The sequence below is a fragment of the Narcine bancroftii genome, chromosome 4, assembly GCF_036971445.1.
Source record: "Narcine bancroftii isolate sNarBan1 chromosome 4, sNarBan1.hap1, whole genome shotgun sequence".
NCBI classification, from domain to species: Eukaryota; Metazoa; Chordata; class Chondrichthyes; order Torpediniformes; family Narcinidae; genus Narcine; species Narcine bancroftii.
In genome coordinates this window covers 316,243,542-316,262,349 of record NC_091472.1, presented here as the reverse complement: position 1 = coordinate 316,262,349, position 18,808 = coordinate 316,243,542, and the positions used below count along the sequence as shown (strand labels likewise).

At 40.7% G+C, this 18,808-nt stretch overlaps 1 protein-coding gene across 4 annotated transcripts in view; it reads left to right on the top strand.

The window, feature by feature from the left end:
- Nucleotides 1-18,808, top strand: part of LOC138762296 (ATP-binding cassette sub-family B member 6-like) — a 220,139-nt gene that overhangs the window by 91,574 nt on the left and 109,757 nt on the right. For all 4 annotated transcript variants that reach the window (XM_069936030.1, XM_069936028.1, XM_069936027.1 and 1 more), the window contains 2 exons: nucleotides 6,978-7,087; nucleotides 7,678-7,743. In XM_069936030.1, the coding sequence (XP_069792131.1) occupies nucleotides 6,978-7,087; nucleotides 7,678-7,743 (176 nt within the window). The remainder of the gene's footprint in view (nucleotides 1-6,977; nucleotides 7,088-7,677; nucleotides 7,744-18,808) is intronic.

Below are 18,808 nucleotides of genomic sequence, written 5' to 3'. Positions count from 1 at the left end.
CAAGGCTGGTCGTTAAGGAACCCTGGATGATGGGGGAGTATTGAGGCTCTGGTTTGGAAAAAGGAGGCTGGTGTCAGATTTAAAGTGTCCATGTCAAGCAAACATTTTGAGTGTAGGAAGTGGAAGAGTGCACTGAGGGAAATCAGGAGGGTGGAAAGAGGACACAAGATGGAGCTAGAGGGCAGAATATGAAGAGTAAAATGATGGGTATGCAGAAAATTTAGTCCCATTAAAGTTCATCATGGCCATTTTTTTGGAGTGGAGCCACAGGAGATGGGTGGGATTTTGAATGAATACCTCATCAGTCTTTAATGTGGAAGAGATCATGGAAGCAAAGGAATTGGTGGAAACAGGTGGTGAGGTGCTGAACCATATTAGAGCTATCTGGAGGAGGTCTCAGCACCCTTGCACCATATTAAAGTGAACAGATCCCTCAGGCCTGATGAACTGCATCCTCTCACCCTGTGGGAAGCGAGGGAAGAAACTCCAGAGACTTTTGCTGAAATAGTTGCATCATGTCTGGCCTCGGGTGAAGTGCCAGAGACTGGAGGGTGGTTAATGATGTGCCATAACATAAAGGGCTGCAAGAAGAGGCCAGGCAATTGCCGGCCAGTGAGCTTGATGTCACTAGTTGGACAACATGGAAGATGCTGGAGGAACTCAGCAGATCGGGCAGCATCCATGGAAGGCGATAGATAGTCAACATTTTGGCCTGTAACCCTTCATCAAGAATAGGAAGAAAAGGGCAGAAGCCCAAATAAAAGAGGGAGGGGTTGTGGGGGGGGGGGGAGATGAGAGAAGCATGGATTGGCAGGTGAAAGGTGGGAAAGGAGTGGGGGGGGGAGAAAGAGATTAAAAAAAGAAGCTAGGCAGTAATAAGAGGAGGCAGAAGGCTGAGAAAGATGTACTCTAGGAGGACATGGAGGAATAGGAGGAAGAGTGTGGGGAACCAGAGTGCCTGTGGAGAAGGAAATGAATGTTTTGAGTAATTCGAGATACCAAAGTGGAAGAAGAGGGCTGTTCCACTTTAAGAGTTTGTTGATGGTGACTGTTCTGTTCCATTAAGGGCATGTGATGCTGGATTGATTTGTATTTGATTGTCTGTCTGCAGCACATTGGAATCTCCAGCGTTTAAACCGGTATCATCTTGCATCACTAAGTCACTCTTCAGAGCGGAAAAATGCTTTCTGATGATAATTAAATCCTGTGTTCTTTGCGGAGAGCCTGTTACAAAGGAACCTCTAGGGCTTTTCCATGTAATCGAACATCTCTGTCTTTGTTAGAAAGGCCAGCTGTTTGCCTTTAATGTCTGAGATTTGGAATACATGAAAGAGAACCATTTCATCTCTTATTGACAGGGAACTGAAACCAGAGAATGAGACTCCTTCCCCATAGTAAGTAATTGAGGGGGCTGAGCCCAGCCACACTTTCCTGTGTTTGTACTGTTTGATATCAAAGAGCTGATTTTGTCAGGAGAGCCATTGCAAAAACATTAAAGGTGACACTTAGCTGCCTTGTTTATAGAAGCAAATGAGAAGTGAAGGAGTGAATGACTTGGCTTCTGTTAACTGTAGGAACTTAAGAATTATTAGAGTGGAAAGACAATATATTTAGTTCTACCTATCTGCTCACAGGACAAAGCAGTAACAGTTTTGATCTCAGTCAAGCCCAGAAGAATTTAAGTGCATTTGAGGGTTTATGATAAAATTGTATCAACCTTCTTCCCCACCCCACCTTTCAAGTTTGAAAACCATGCACGGACAGGTTTTCCTGTTCTTATCAAACTCTCAAATGGACCTTCTGTGGTTATAACATAGTGGCCTTCATGCCTTGACGAAGCCTGAAGCGTTGGTTATGTATCCTGCCTACATTTTGTTCATATCTTGGTGAAGGGCTCAAGCCCGAAACATTGGGTATGTATCTTTATCTTTGCTACATATAGGACACTATTTGATCTGCTCAGTTTTTCCAACATCATGTAGTTACTTCAACCATGGTGTCTGCAGACTTTCATGTTTTGTTATGAGATGGTGTCCTGTAATCTTCAATACTATACCCTGCACTTTTGTTTTTATGGTAACACTTTTTATTTGTGTCGGGTCAACTGTTGTGTGAGGAACAGGTTTGACGTGTCCGAAAAGCATAGAGTCTAGGCATAGTTCAAATATGATGGTCTTTATTTGCCCACGAGGGAAATTTGCCACTGGGAATCTCACTCACTCACACACTCTCACAAAGTACAGAAAGCAATTGCATTGGATGTAAGTAAACAAGCTATAAGTATAAGCCACACTCGACAGAGATATACAGTAGAGGAAAATTTAAACACCGTACCCACCACTTCTCGACCTAATGCAGGTACGGCACCAACATTAAATAAGGAAAAGGAAGCACTTACGATGATGATTTATCAATGTGCACCACAAAGCCCCGCACTTGTTATTGGCACACACCTTGATCTTGGTTCTCCAGTGTTGGCTCTGGCTTGTGATCTGGAGTGGAGTTTGGGTTCATTCCTTGTGGAAAAATGACCTGGCACCTCCACATGTCGGGCTTCATACCCAACTGCTGGTCTGCAACCTTGCCCAGGTGATGAACAGAGCTAGTAGTGACCTGTATGATCTTTTGAAAAGGCCATTTGCAAGGGGAGTGCTCAGCACAGGTGGTCTTGACCTTGATTGACAGGTGTGGTGGCTTCCGAACAGGAAATCCACACTCCAAATGTAGATGAACTTGCCATGGTAGCACGCATCGCGGCACATGTGACAATAAACAATAAATATCTTCACCTGCTGGCTGCAAGCTTGAATGTGGAGCTTTAGCTCCGTTTTTTTTTTAAACTAGTGAGCAAGAAAGAATTTTCTCTCCATTTCATCTCTGCCTTCTTGGTCATCAATGGCGCAATGCATGGTTTGTACTTTGGGTTTCTGGAAGTGGATCATTGTCAGGCATGCAAATAGAACATAAACACGTACAATCTATTTTTCCCATTCCTGTCTCAGCTGATTTTCTGCCAAAACATGGGAGCACCTGTTTGTTGTCAGTTGATTTCACTTCTATGTTACTTTCTCCCGTCCTTTAAATTGCCAACTTCCATAAAGTTTGGCACATCTAAAGAGTTCAGTCCTGCTGTATGCCAGCTTTGCTGTCCAACACTTTCAACTTCAGTTTCTTGAATTGGATTATTTATTGTCGCATGTACTGAGAAGCAGTTAATAAACTGTAATTTCTATTGATTTATTTAAAGCACAGTAGAGGCTTCTGGCCATTTAAACCCAATGGCACCCAATTAACCTACACCCCCAATATGTTTTGAAGGGTGGAAGGAAACTGAAGCCTCCAGTTGAAACTCACACAAACACGGTGAGAACGTATAAATTCCTTACAGACAACGCAGGATTCAAACTCGCTTGTCATTGGCGCTGTAAAAGCGCCGCGCTAACCATGTTGCCTGTAGATGCATTCAAACCACCATCCACAGATGCTGCCTGACATACTGAGTGATTCAAGAATTTTTAGTCTTTGTCATATTTCTGGAATCCGAAGGCTTTTCAATTTTTCATTCTTTCTTGAGATGGATGGTATATTTTCCTCATCCTGCAAGATGGAAATACTAAGTGAAGAAGCACTGTTCCACCTCCTGACTTTTTAAAAAATTCTATTTATTGATCAAAATAAATCATACGATCAAGAGTCAAAATACAAATAGATACATAATATTTATCCCCCTATTAGTGCCCCCACCCTTCCCAAACCCCCTCGAAACTACCCCCAAAGAAAAAAGGAAAGAATGGAAAATAGAAGAAGAGATCAACTCCCATAACAATCATTAACTATGGCCATGGCTCGGTGCAACCCCAACAACCGTGGGGAAAAAAAACTATTACAGATTCAAACCCATACATCTCATAGACAGGCTTCCAACTTTAACAACAAAAAAGAATTATTATTATATAAATTATATGTTATCTTTTCCAACAGAATACAAGACCTCGTTTCCAAATACCACCGCTGAATATTTAAATCAATCTCATTTTTCCAAGTAATTGCCAAACATTTTCTTGCCACAGCTAATGCCAATCTCAAAACTTGTCTGATTTTGATTCCAAACTCAATTTTTAAATATAACCCAATAAAAATACCATGGGGTCAAGCAAAATTTTGAATTTAAATAAAGCTTCTAAAATTTCCTTAATTCTATTCCAAAAAGGTTTCACTGACTCACAGAACCAAGTAGAATGCAAAAAAGAACCATCTTGCATACGACACCTAAAACATAAATCAGAAGAAATAAACTTATATTTCCTTAACTTCTCAGGAGTTAAATATAACTGATGTATAAAATTATAATGAACCAATCTATATCTTACATTCACTAATTTAGTTATACTCTCCTCACATACAGTCATCCAATCATCCTGGGAAATAGACAAATCCTTTTCCCATCTGAACCTGGATTTATAAATATCTAGCTTAAGCATTTTATGCTGTAATAGAGCATGCATCCCAGATATAAATCCCTTCCTACCCCCTTCAGTAAGTAAACTTTCAAATTTAGACTGCCTAGGCAACCGTAACGTACACCCAAAATTATCTAAGAGTAAGGCTCTAACCTGATAATAAGTAAACAGGGTATTTGAAGAAATTCTGTATTTCTCACTCATTCTTTGAAACGAAATGAAATACCCGGCTTCATAACAATCCTCTACCAACTTAATACACATTTTCAAAAGCTGATTATTTAATGAAAAAGAAAAAAAGTTCATTCTGATACAAAGTAGTTTTAGCCAAAATTTTACCTTCAGTACCTATAATTTAATTCTTCTTACTCCATAATTCCATTAAATATTTCAATACTGTTAAATTATAAATTCCATTTATATCAACCTCCTGACTTGATATAAGAATCAAGCACTCCTAAAGCGATGGCAGAAAAGTGCTCCAACTCTGATAAGAGGGCCTTAAAAGTGTGTCTCAGATGACAACTTCATATAAATTTCCCGTTATTTTTGTCCAATTGGATTTAGCTTAATACCATGTTTTAGGGCTACAGATATCTTTGGTAATGAAATGTGATAGTCCAGGTCCCAAAGAAGGCAGTGCCTGTCCATTTTCATATCCAGCAATGAGTATTAGGAGAAATGGACTTCAAGGTCCTGTGCTGATCTTGGCATCAGTGGCCCAGTTCCCTCTGGTTGTATTGATGTCTTACTAGTCATGTGCGTATGAACTGATGTTGGGGGATTCTCTTCCTCCTAATGATATTGGGACCTCCTTCGTGTATGCTCATGGTGACTTTATTGTCATATATATTGTACAATTTACATAGGCATTAAAATGTTTACTTGCTGCAGCTGAACAGATTATAAAGAAGCCAACTAATAATAGTGTAATATTAAATTAAAAAGAGAATAAATTCCAAAGATTCTAAATATTCACACCCTGTGTACCTTAGGTATGACTATTTTCTGTTACTGTAGCACAATAATGAATAGAAAAGGATTATTGTTATCTTGAAAGTTGTGGGCACTTTAACTGAGTTACAACTGAGGAAATGCATCTTCTCAGCCACCAGTGAGAGCTTTTATGATCCCCATTAATGCTCCAGCTGCTTTAATGATTGTTTTAAGAAATATTTTCTAAATTATCTCTCAATTTACCTTTTACTTATATTGTCATAGTTCAAATTAAAACAAGACTTCATTATCAGCCTGTCTGGCTGCGCTCTTGTTCCTTTCTCTTGTTTCTGGTTATTTAGTTTATTTGTAAAGGTTTATTTACTCTGTGAATAAGAGTGGCATGGTTAGTATGGTGGTTAGTGCAACGCTGCTACAGCGCCAGTGACCCGGTTCAAATTTGGCGCTGTGTACATTCTCCCTGTGTTACATGAGTTTCCGCTGCATGCTCTGGTTTCCTCCTACCTTCCAAAAGTCATGGAGATTGTAGGTTAATTTTGGTATTTGAGCAGAACAGACTTGTGGGTCAGAAGGGCCTGTGCTGTTTGTCTAAATGAAATGAAATGAACATTTTTAATTAAAACATTCTCTCTAATTTCCATTGAATGTATTAACTAATGGCCTCTAGAATTGGCTCATCTACAAAACATTTTCCCGTTTTCTATTCAGTCATATACCTGTTAAAACACCCTTCCCATTACTGAAAATAATAGCCCCATGTGTTTAGGCTCTCCTGATTTGTTTGAACTACTTTACATCAAAGCAATGCAGTTCTGTTAAGATGCAAACTAAAGTTGCTCTGTTGCCATCACTTCTTGCAGGCACATCCCCCTTAAATTAGGCAGCTCAATATTCTTTCTTGATACAAACCTAGTGTGGAAAGGCAAATTATTGGATCTTGGTCAAAACTTTTGATATTTCTCAGCCAAGACTTCAGGATGAACTTCCCTCATCTTCAAAAGTATTTACTTCAGTGTCTCATTTGAATGAGTGCTTACCCAACACCTAATCAATAAATAGACTAGGTCAGAAGAATGCATAGATCACAATGTTGAGCCGACCTATACAAATGTACACAACAAACTAAACGTTTCCTACTTCCTACCCATAACCTTTCAACACCGAGTGACACAACAGCTCCAATGTATAAGATATTGGTGAGGCCAGATTTGGAGGATTGTGTGCAGTTTTGGTCACTTAACTACAGGAAAGATATCAATAAGATTGAAAGAGTGCAGAGAAGATGTTGCCTGAACTTCAGGAACTGAGTTACAGGGAAAGGTTAAACAGGAGTTTCCCTGGAGTGTAGAAAGAAGAATGAGGGAAGATTTGATAGAGTATTTAAAATTCTGAGGGGGATAATATGCAGTTGTTAGGAGTGTTTTGTCCTGCTATAAATGGTAGCTGGTTTAGATGGCTATTTTTATTTCCATTAACTGTAACCAATGTACTGACTATGGGATTTCAGAATCTATTAAACTGCATCATGAGTCACACTGTTGCTCTTCCTTTGGACTGCAGCCACAACCATTCTGATAACTGAATGGAGAACAAAGTACAGGAGAGAAATGAACACCAGGGACAACGAAGCAAAATCCAAAGCCGTTGATTCTTTGCTCAACTTTGAAACGGTAACATTTATTTTCTTAAGTTGTTACACTTCTAGCATTGAGAAGCTGGTAAAGTGGACAGTGAGATGAAGGATTGCTTTGGAGGGGATAATCAATGTTTGCATAGGTTCATGCCAATTGGACAAATGCCTTTATTGTTGGCTATTTGGAGCATCATGGTTCGCGGCCGAGGTTCGAATCTAGCGCTGTCTGTAAGGAGTTTGTACGTTCTCCCCATGTCTGCATGGATTTTCCCCAAGTGCTCCGGTTTCCCCCCACTGTTCAAAAATGTAGATGAATTGGGTGTAATTAGGTGGTATGGGCTTGTGGGCTGAAAGGGCCTGGGCTTTAAATCTAATTTAAAATTTTTAATTTAACATTATTTGAAAGTTGGCACTTTACCATAGTGGAATAAGTTACTGCATGAATCTAAGGTAATATTTCCTCTCACCTCTTTACTCTTTAGAGTGCTGAAAGATATTTTGGCAGTTCACCTGACTGCACCTGCCAAATGCATTTGAATCCTTGTTTATTGGTGTGGACCTAAGTGTCCTGTTTATCAAACATGCTTCCATTCTAATTCAAAACTGAACATCCGCCTTTTTCTCCAGGTGAAATATTACAATGCTGAGAGTTACGAGGTGAACCGTTTCAATGATGCCATACTGAAATATCAGGTAAGAAGTTCACATCCGAATCATGGTAAATCTGCATAATGGTTTGCCTCCTCAGATTTAAATTTAATGTCGTGCCACAAGATTCTAGCACTCAGGTCTGCATTTACATCAGCTGATTGTATAGAGAATTGCATTGCACCCATCATGTAGGTGGGTTCTGCTTTGTGCCATATAGGTAGGGTCTGCTTTACTCACGTAGGTAGGGTCTGCTTTGCTTCATTGTGGTAGGGTCTGGGGGGGGCATGGTGAGATGGCGTAGAGACTAGACGTGTAATCCCTGCCCTCTCTGGTCAGACTTTTAAGTACGTGTTTTTTAACCCTTTATTTTTAATTTTTAGTTTGATATTTTGGTGAGCCATTATGGCTACTAATGTAAAAAAAAACTAAAGTCTCAGTTACAAAAGAAAATACAGTTTCGAAGTGCGGAAGATTTGGGGCCTAAACGACCTGAAACAGCCTCGGATTTGATTTCAGCGATCCCCGAGCTTCAGCGATCGCCGGTGGGGACAAAAGTTAAAGTAACAGCCACTCACCAGTCTCAAGATGGCGCTGGTTCGACCTGTTTTGTGGAAGAAGGGGCGCGCTCCTAAGAAGTTGGGCACGAGCCTGGAGGCTTGCCACAAAGAATAACCCTGTTGGAAGAGATGGGAGCACGAAGGAAGAGAGTTGTGACGTTAGACACGCAGTCTATAGCGACTGGGGGTTTGAGTAGCACTGCTAATTACGGAGGAAGAATTCCGTAATTTTATTTTAAAATGGTCTGCGGGGGGAGGACAGCGACGACCCCCTGAGGAAGTCGGGGGGTTGTCGTTGGATGTCCAAACTCACAGCAAAACGATTAGAATGCTGCCTTTTGAAGTACAATCAGAAGAGGATTTACCTTACTCTACCACTATACAGGAAGTGGAAGAAGAGCTGGAAGAAAGTGAGTTACAAATTGTAGAACCGGATTCTGCATTCAAAATTGCATCTCAACCTGTTTACACGATGTTTGAAGGTATTGCTTCTTATTTGGATATCATTACTGGTCAATTGAATCAGCTGGTTCAAATGAATACTGATATGAGTTCAGACTTAACTGTGGTTAGGGCAGAAGCTAAAGAAAATTGGGAAAACTTAAAAAAATTTGAAGCTTCCTTTTCTGAATGTAAACAACAGGTACAATCCAATACAGAAACAATAATAAAGGTGGGAAAATCAGTTAAAGATTTAGGAGCTCAAGAAAGAGAATTAACAAAAAACATTGACTATTCGGAAAATCAAAGCAGAAGAATTAAAGTGAAAATTGTGGGTTTCCCAGAAGGTCAAGATCCTATCAAAGTTTTTTAAAATTGGATTCCCCAGATGTTAGGGGAAGAGTCTTTTCCTGATGGATTGGTATTGGAAAGAGGACATAGAGCTTTAAGAAGAACACCCCTACCTGGTCAACCTCCAAAAGCTGTGATAGTTTGCTGTTTGAACTGTTTGGACAGAGAGACAATTCTTCGACTTGCAGTTCAAAATGCAAGACAAAGGCAAGCTCCAATGATGGTTCAGAATAGTAGAGTTTTCTTCTATCCTGATTTGAGTCAAGATGTGATCAGATGTCGACGTGAATTTAATCCAGTTAAAGACGTTTTATGGCGTAAAAGTTATAAATTTGCTTTTCGTAACCCTGCTGTGTTGAAAGTGTTTTATGGAAACTATCAGTCTCAATTCTTTGAGAATGAACATGAAGCAATGGTTTTTGCTAATTCACTACCAGATGTCAGAGGACAAAGAAGAAGTTCACCATTATCTCCTAAAAGAAAATCTGATAGTCTTGGAAATGGGGAAAAATGGCAGAAATGGAAAGAATGGGAATGGAAAGAGTTCATCTACTCTTGAAATGAGTTCACCATCTGGACTGGAATCTCAAGGCTGAAAATTTTTTTTGTAATAAGTTAATATTTTTTATTGGCTGGCTGGGGAGGAAAGGATTGCACTAATTTCTTTGTTAGTCATCAGTCACTAGTGGGTAATCCACACCCAGTTTTTTTAGGGAGTTACTACCTTTTGGTAGTTTTTTTGGTGGGGGAATTTTTTCTTCTTATTAACGAATTTTATTTGGAGGGCCTATATATTTTAATTTGGGGGTCCTATATATATTTTAAAAAAATTTCTTTGTTATTATTAATTTTGTGAATATTTTTGATATTTAGTAATTGTATTAGATATGTCAAATTTGAAATTTACTACTTTTAATGTTCAGGGATTAAACAACCCAATCAAAAAAATGAAAATTGATACTGCTTTTTTACAAGAGACACATTTGAATGAAAAAGAAAGTATGAAATTGAAGAGGGACTGGGTTGGTCATGTTTTTTTTTCTTCATTTAACTCTAAAGCTAAGGGAGTAGCAATTTTAAAACATAAAAATTTATCTTTTGAATTCCAATCAATGGAAATGAATGCAAGACGTATTCTTAAATTGAATTGTAAGATTTTTTATGAATTTTGGACTTTACTTAACATTTTTGCACCAAATGTGGACAATGAAGCATTTATTTCGGATGCATTTTTGTTTCTGGGACAAGCTAATAAAAATGTTTTGGTTGGAGGAGATTTCAACTCTGTTTTGGAACCTTTATTAGATAAATTTCAAAAAAATGTTAAAAAATCCAAAATGGCAATCCAATTTGAGCTTTGATGAAAGATCTTAATTTAGTGGACATTTGGCGACGTCTCAACCCAACAGAGAAGGATTTCTCTTTTTATTCATTTAGACATGAATCCTTTTCTAGAATTGATTTTATTTTTAGTATCGGCACATTTACATGGGAAAATATCGCAAGCAGAATATAAAAGTTGGGTAATTTCAGATAATTCCTTGTGATATTTTACTTATGAGAGTTCTGAAAAAGTTCGTGCAGCTTCTCGTTGGAGATTCAATACGATGTTGTTTAAAAAAAGTGGAATTTATTGAATTTTTTAAAAAACAAATTAATCTCTTCTTGGAAGAGAATGTTAATTCCATTCAGAGTAAATTTATATTGTGGGATGCTATGAAAGCTTACTTGAGAGGTCATATAATTAGTTATACCTCTAAGGTTAAAAATAATTATTTGGCCGAGTGCCTTGAATGAGAGAAACAGATTGATGAATTAGAAAAGGAATTTCAGAGAGATGTGACAGAAAATCAGAAGATGGAGTTGTCTAGATTGAAACTGAAATACAATACGTTGCAATCTTATCAATTTGAATTCTTGATTAATAGATCTAAACAACAGTATTATGAATGGGGTGAGAAAGCACGTAAGGTACTTGCATGGCAGTTAAAGAAAGAACAGGTATCAAGGGTTATTAATGCAATCAGACGAAATTCGACTATTACTTACAAACCTCGTGAGAATAATGATACGTTTTACTCATTTTATAAGAAACTATATACTTCTGAGGAAAAACAGGAGAGTGGATCGGTTGATTCCTTTTTATCGATGTTGAAATTACCGGTATTAGAAGAAGATGATATATTGGAGCTGGAGGCTCCTTTTACTGATTTAGAAATTAAATTGGCTATGTTGGAAATGTCGAATGGAAAATCACCTGGTGATGATGGGTTTTCGGTTGAATTTTATAAGGTATTTTATGATGATTTATCTACAGTGTTTGGAGATGTGATACGACAGATTAATGAATATTATGATTTACCTGAATCGTGCTCTAGTGCAGAATAAGAATTTTTTCCGAAATTTAAATAAGTTGGTTAGGGAATTTTTATGGAAGGGTAAATTTCCGAGAGTAGCTTTGAATAAATTAACTTGGAAATATGCATTATGAGGATTATGTTTACCTCATGTTCAAAATTATTATGAGGCAGCTCAATTTAAATTTATTAGTTTTTTAATGGATTTGGAACGGCCCCCTAGTTGGGCTAAAATTGAAATGGCGAATATTTTTGTATTTGAAACACATCAATTTTTGTTTCGGTGGAATTTAAATTTATTACAACAATATAATGTGCCCATACTAAAGCATTTAATGAAGTTATGGATGAGGAAATATAGAATGATAGGATCTAAGGGTAAATTATTGACTTTAGCTCCGTTATATAATAATCAACTTGTTCCTTTTTCAATGCATAATCAATGTTTATTACATTGGAAATCTAAAGGTATAAAAAATTTGGGGGATTGTTTTAAAGAAGGTAAATTTTTATCTTTTAATCAAATGAGGGAAGATTTTGGTATTAATGAGAATTCTTTATTCGTTTATTATCAACTTCGATCTTTAGTAAAACAAATATTTGGTAGAGATATGACTTTACCTAAATTGATTAAATTTGAATCTTGTGATTGTACCAAAGAAGGGATATATTTCATTGATGTACCAAATATTACAGGAAAGTATGGAAAAAAAGGGATGGGATAGATCGAAGATTAAAAGGGAAAAGGATATTAATTTTATTTTTTCTGAGGACGACTGGTTAGATATCTGTCGTGATAGTGTTACTAGATTGATAAATGTTCGTTATGCAATGATTAATTACAATTTTTTACATCAATTGTATTTAACACCTGAAAAGTTTTAAAAAAAATAGTTTTAGTGAATCAGACTCTTGTTTTAGATGTGATAATTCGATTGGAACTTTTTTTCATGGTGTTTGGTTATGTATACATATACATTCTTTTTGGAAAGCAATTCAATTGTTTTTGGAACATTTGTATGAGATTAAAATACTTTTAGACCCGGCAATATTTTTGTTGGGTAAGTTGAAGCCTTTGAAAGATTTGGGATTAGATAAATTTCAGATTGCTTTTGTATATTTAGCTTTATATTTATTGCTTGGCCACGGCACATGAACCATGGGTGTAAAGGGTGGGGCCAGTACTGCGCGCACTGCACTCCACCTAAAAGCTCCTTTGCGCAGGCCTGAGGACAGGTCCACGTCCTCCCCCTCCACGTCCTCCCCCTCCACGTCCTCCCCCTCCACGTCCTCCCCCTCCACGTCCTCCCCCTCCACGTCCTCCCCCTCAAAAGATGCTCACAAACTCAAGCTAGCATGCTGGAACATCAGAACCATGCTAGACAAGGCTGACAGCCACCGACCTGAACGTCGGTCTGCCCTCATTGCACATGAACTCCTCAGACTTGACATCGACATAGCCGCTCTCAGTGAAGTCCGCCTGGCAGATGTAGGCAGCCTCCAAGAACGCGGCGCGGGCTACACACTCTACTGGTCTGGCAAGCCTTCGGATGAACGACGCCTATCTGGTGTAGGCTTCGTGGTCAAGAACTTCATTGCCTCCAAACTCGAAAACCTTCCGACAGGCCACTCGGACCGAATCATGTCCATGCGACTCCCCCTTCAAAACAAGCGTTGCATCACCCTCATCAGTGTCTATGCTCCAACCCTCCAGGCGGAACCAGCAGAAAAGGACAAGTTCTACACTGACCTGTGCAACCTCATCCAACGTACCCCTACAGCCGACAAGGTTGCCATCCTTGGCGACTTCAACGGTCGCGTCGGCAAAGACTCAGAAACCTGGCCAGGAATCCTGGGCAAGCATGGCGTCGGAAAGTGCAACGACAATGGGCGCCTCCTGTTGGAGCTCTGCGCAGAACAGCGGCTCGTCATTACAAACACCCTTTTTCAGCAGAGGGACAGCCTTAAGACCACCTGGATGCATCCCCGATCCAAACACTGGCACCTCCTGGACTACATCCTGGTGCGAGAAAGAGACAAACGAGATGTGCTCCACACCAGGGTCATGCCCAGCGCGGATTGCCACACTGACCACCGGCTGGTTCGCTGCAAGCTCAACCTTCACTTCAAGCCAAAGCCCAGGAACAGTAAAGCCCCCAGAAAGAGGTTCAATGTTGGAAACCTGCAGTCAGACGAAGCGAGAGGAAACTTCCAGGCAAACCTCAAAGCAAAGCTCGACGATGCAATCCGCCTCACGGACCCGTCCCCTGAAACCCTCTGGGATCAGTTGAAGACTACCATACTGCAATCCACTGAAGAGGTACTGGGCTTCTCCTCCAGGAAAAACAAGGACTAGTTCGACGAAAACAGCCAGGAAATCCAGGAGCTGCTGGCAAAGAAGCGAGCTGCCCACCAGGCTCACCTTACAAAGCCATCCTGTCCAGAGAAGAAACATGCCTTCCGTCGCGCATGCAGCCATCTTCAGCGCAAACTCCGGGAGATCCAAAATGAGTGGTGGACTAGCCTTGCCAAACGAACCCAGCTCAGCGCGGACATTGGCGACTTCAGGGGTTTCTACGAGGCTCTAAAGGCTGTGTACGGCCCCTCACCCCAAGTCCAAAGCCCGCTGCGCAGCTCAGACGGCAAAGTCCTCCTCAGCGACAAGATTTCCATCCTCAACCGATGGTCAGAACACTTACAATCTCTTTTCAGTGCCAACCGCTCAGTCCAAGATTCCGCCCTGCTCCAGCTCCCTCAACAGCCCCTAAGGCTAGAGCTGGATGAGGTCCTCACCCAGGATGAGACATATAAGGTAATCGAACAACTGAAAAGTGGCAAAGCAGCAGGTATGGATGGAATCCCCCCAGAGGTCTGGAAGGCTGGCGGCAAAGCTCTGCTTGCCAAACTGCATGAGTTTTTCAAGCTTTGATGGGACCCTTTGTTGGGACCAAGGAAAACTGCCTCAGGACCTTCGTGATGCCACCATCATCACCCTGTACAAAAACAAAGGCGAGAAATCAGACTGCTCAAACTACGGGGGAATCACGCTGCTCTCCATTGCAGGCAAAATCTTCGCTAGGATTCTCCTAAATAGAATAATACCTAGTGTCGCCGAGAATATTCTCCCAGAATCACAGTGCGGCTTTCGCGCAAACAGAGGAACTACTGACATGGTCTTTGCCCTCAGACAGCTCCAAGAAAAGTGCAGAAAACAAAACAAAGGACTCTACATCACCTTTGTTGACCTCACCAAAGCCTTCGACACCGTGAGCAGGAAAGGGCTTTGGCAAATACTAGAGCGCATCGGTTGCCCCCCAAAGTTCCTCAACATGATTATCCAACTGCACGAAAACCATCAAGGTCGGGTCAGATACAGCAATGAGCTCTCTGAACCCTTCTCCATTAACAATGGCGTGAAGCAAGGCTGTGTTCTCGCACCAACCCTCTTTTCAATCTTCTTCAGCATGATGCTGAACCAAGCCATGAAAGACCTCAACAATGAAGACGCTGTTTACATCCGGTACCGCACGGATGGCAGTCTCTTCAATCTGAGGCGCCTGCAAGCTCACACCAAGACACAAGAGAAACTTGTCCGTGAACTACTCTTTGCAGACGATGCCGCTTTAGTTGCCCATTCAGAGCCAGCTCTTCAGCGCTTGACGTCCTGTTTTGCGGAAACTGCCAAAATGTTTGGCCTGGAAGTCAGCCTGAAGAAAACTGAGGTCCTCCATCAGCCAGCTCCCCACCATGACTACCAGCCCCCCCACATCTCCATCGGGCACACAAAACTCAAAACGGTCAACCAGTTTACCTATCTCGGCTGCACCATTTCATCAGATGCAAGGATCGACAATGAGATAGACAACAGACTCGCCAAGGCAAATAGCGCCTTTGGAAGACTACACAAAAGAGTCTGGAAAAACAACCAACTGAAAAACCTCACAAAGATAAGCATATACAGAGCCGTTGTCATACCCACACTCCTGTTCGGCTCCGAATCATGGGTCCTCTACCGGCATCACCTACGGCTCCTAGAACGCTTCCACCAGCGTTGTCTCCGCTCCATCCTCAACATTCATTGGAGTGCTTTCATCCCTAACGTCGAAGTACTCGAGATGGCAGAGGTCGACAGCATCGAGTCCACGCTGCTGAAGATCCAGCTGCGCTGGGTGGGTCACGTCTCCAGAATGGAAGACCATCGCCTTCCCAAGATCGTGTTATATGGCGAGCTCTCCACTGGCCACCGTGACGGAGGTGCACCAAAGAAAAGGTACAAGGACTGCCTAAAGAAATCTCTTGGTGCCTGCCCCATTGACCACCGCCAGTGGGCTGATATCGCCTCAAACCGTGCATCTTGGTGCCTCACAGTTTGGCGGGCAGCAACCTCCTTTGAAGAAGACCGCAGAGCCCACCTCACTGACAAAAGGCAAAGGAGGAAAAACCCAACCCCAACCAACCAATTTTCCCCTGCAACCGCTGCAACCATGTCTGCCTGTCCCGCATCGGACTTGTCAGCCACAAACGAGCCTGCAGCTGATGTGGACATTTACCCCCTCCATAAATCTTCGTCCGCGAAGCCAAGCCAAAGAAAAGAGATATAGCAAAAAAAATGTATAGGAAGTACATGGAAAAATATTAATGTGATTGATATTAATAGATGGCATAATGAGATGAAAACTTGTTTGGTAATGGAAAAAATCACGTATGTTTTTCTTTTTTTCTTAATAAGTGGTCTTTATATTCAGAATATTTACATTTAAATTTACATTGATTAGATTTTAGTAAATATATTTTAGTTTTTTTTCTTTTGGCTCTCCTAAAGAGAGCAGGCTGAGAGGGAGGGGGGGGGGGGTGTTCTTTTTGTTTTCTCTCTTTTCTTTTTTAGATAAATTTTTTTTTATTGTTCACAATATGTTTTTTTACTGTATGTAATAACCTTGTTGAACGAATAAATAAATGTTGTGAAAAAAAAACAAAAAAAACTAATGAATGACTGTCCCATGAAAGTACTGCGTGCTTTGATAAGGCTGCAGAAATGATATGAAAATGATCTACATACCATGAAAATACATGTTTGCAGCTGATGCACTGTCTCGAGCAGTTGACAAGAAAGAAAAGAGTGACCAAGTGGTTAATGTGCAGATACAGGCCTATTTTGATATGATTATCACCTCATTTCCAGTATCCTGGGAGAGAACAGAGCAGATCAGGAAAGGAACAGAGGCAGATGAATCAATGAATGAGCTCAAAGAAACAATGCAGAAAGGATGGCCAGCAGCTAAAAATGACTGTCCAATAGGTATTTGGGAGATGATGTACTGGCCAAGAATGAATCAAGACATAAGCCAGATCACTGCTTTTTGTAAAATATGCCTTACCTATAGACCAAATCAGCAAGCAGAACTGCCTACACCAGACAGGTCATTATTCAAAGTTGGAGTAGATTTATTCGTCTGTAATGGGAAAAGTTATATAGTAGTAACAGACTATTTTTATAATTACCTAGGAGTAGCAACACCGCAGTCAACATCGAGCAAAGCAGTCATCACTTTCGTGAAAAATGAGTTTGCGAGGCGTGGAGTTCCTTGTGAAGTCGGATCTGACAATGGTCCACAATTTTCAAGCAGTGAATTTGAATTCTTTGCCAATACTTGGAGGCTTTGATATATAACATCAAGCCCACATCACCCAAAGTGTAATGGCCTAGCAGAGAGCTCTGTCAAGGTGGTGAAGAGCCTCATGAAGAAAGCGCATGATGGACCAGAGGATTTCTACAGAAGTTTAATGATTCACACAAGTGCACAGCTAGAGAATGGCCTTCCTCCTGCCCAAATGCATAACATAACATAACAATTACAGCACGGAAACAGGCCATTAGGCCCTTCTAGTCCGCACCGAACCAAACACCCCTTTCTAGTCCCACCTCCCTGCACAATGCCCATAACCCTCCATCTTCTTCTCATCCATATACCTGTCCAACCTTTTCTTAAATAATACAATTGACTCCGCCGCCACTATTTGACGCAGAAATACTGACCTTCCAATGCGTGAAACTCTGTTGACACCTAAAGGAGCAACACAAGGTCAAACAGGCTAAAGTGGAAAAGAAAGTAAAACAGAAACAGTCTCATGATAAGACTGCAAAAAGCCGACCAGTCCTGAAGCCTGGAGTTCCAGTGTGAATCCAAACTCACAATTCTGGCACATAGTCCATGCAAGAATATGTGCAAGAGGAAAGAGATACACATTCCTATCAGGTCCAAACTGAGGGAGGGGCACCTCTGAGAAGGAACTGTGTGGATTTATGACTAAAAGCTCCAACCCATGGTTATGACTTGTCACCTGTCAGTACACAAAACGGGCCAGCATATGGAGAAAAGGAACATATTGTTCAGAGTTCACCAGAAAGACACAAATACTAATGCAGCAAATACATGCAATACACTGGTAGAAACACATAACAGACCAAAAAAAAAAGGCTGTTAAACCACTTCAGACTGATTGAAAGTTGCTGAGTGGAGACTGGCCACAGACATTGTATTACAGGCATTATACTGGTTGTCCCGCCCCTGATACTGTAACTCCTCCCCTTCAGGATTCCTAATAAAGGCAGTACCGCCATATCCCCTCCCTCAGTATTGCCTTGGAATCGGGCCAACAGCATGTAAGATATGCTTGTAAGTTTATAACGATTAAAGCCTATTAATCTTGGAGAAAAAAAAATGTAGGTAGGATCTGCTTTGCACCATGCAGGTAGGGTCTGCTTTGCACCATGTAGGTAGGGTCTGCTTTGTTTCATGTTGGTAGGGTCTGCTTTACTTCATGTCGGTAGGATCTGCTTTACTTCATGTAGGTAGGGTCTGCTTTGCTTCATGTAGATAGGGTCTGCTTTGTTTCATGTTGGTAGGGTCTGCTTTACTTCATGTCAGTAGGGTCTGCTTTACTTCATGTAGGTAGGGTCTGCTTTGCACCATGTAGGTAGGGTCTGCTTTGCTTCTGCTTCACTTGAGCTTTCAAGACTAAGAAATAATGTCATTTGCACAAAATATTCTGAGGGATCTAAAGGGGAGGTGTTCAAGGATACTTAGACTGGCAAATTTAAACCAGTGGCACAGCCTCAGGATAAGAGGTTGGTCTTTTAGGGCTGAGAAGAGATGAAAAGTTTTAACTTGGAAGGCTAGAAATGTTTGGAAATTTCTACCCAGAGGACTGGGTGCAAACATTGAACAAAATAGATCTTTGGACAAGAATGGAACCAAGTGATGTGGAAAGGGATTTGATATAGGATTAGGCATGATCTTGGGAAATTATGAATTCAGCTTGAGGAGCTGTGTAGCTTATAGATTATTCTATTGCCATATCTTCAAATCTATCTTGGCAAAAGCTCTGTTCCTTCTATGT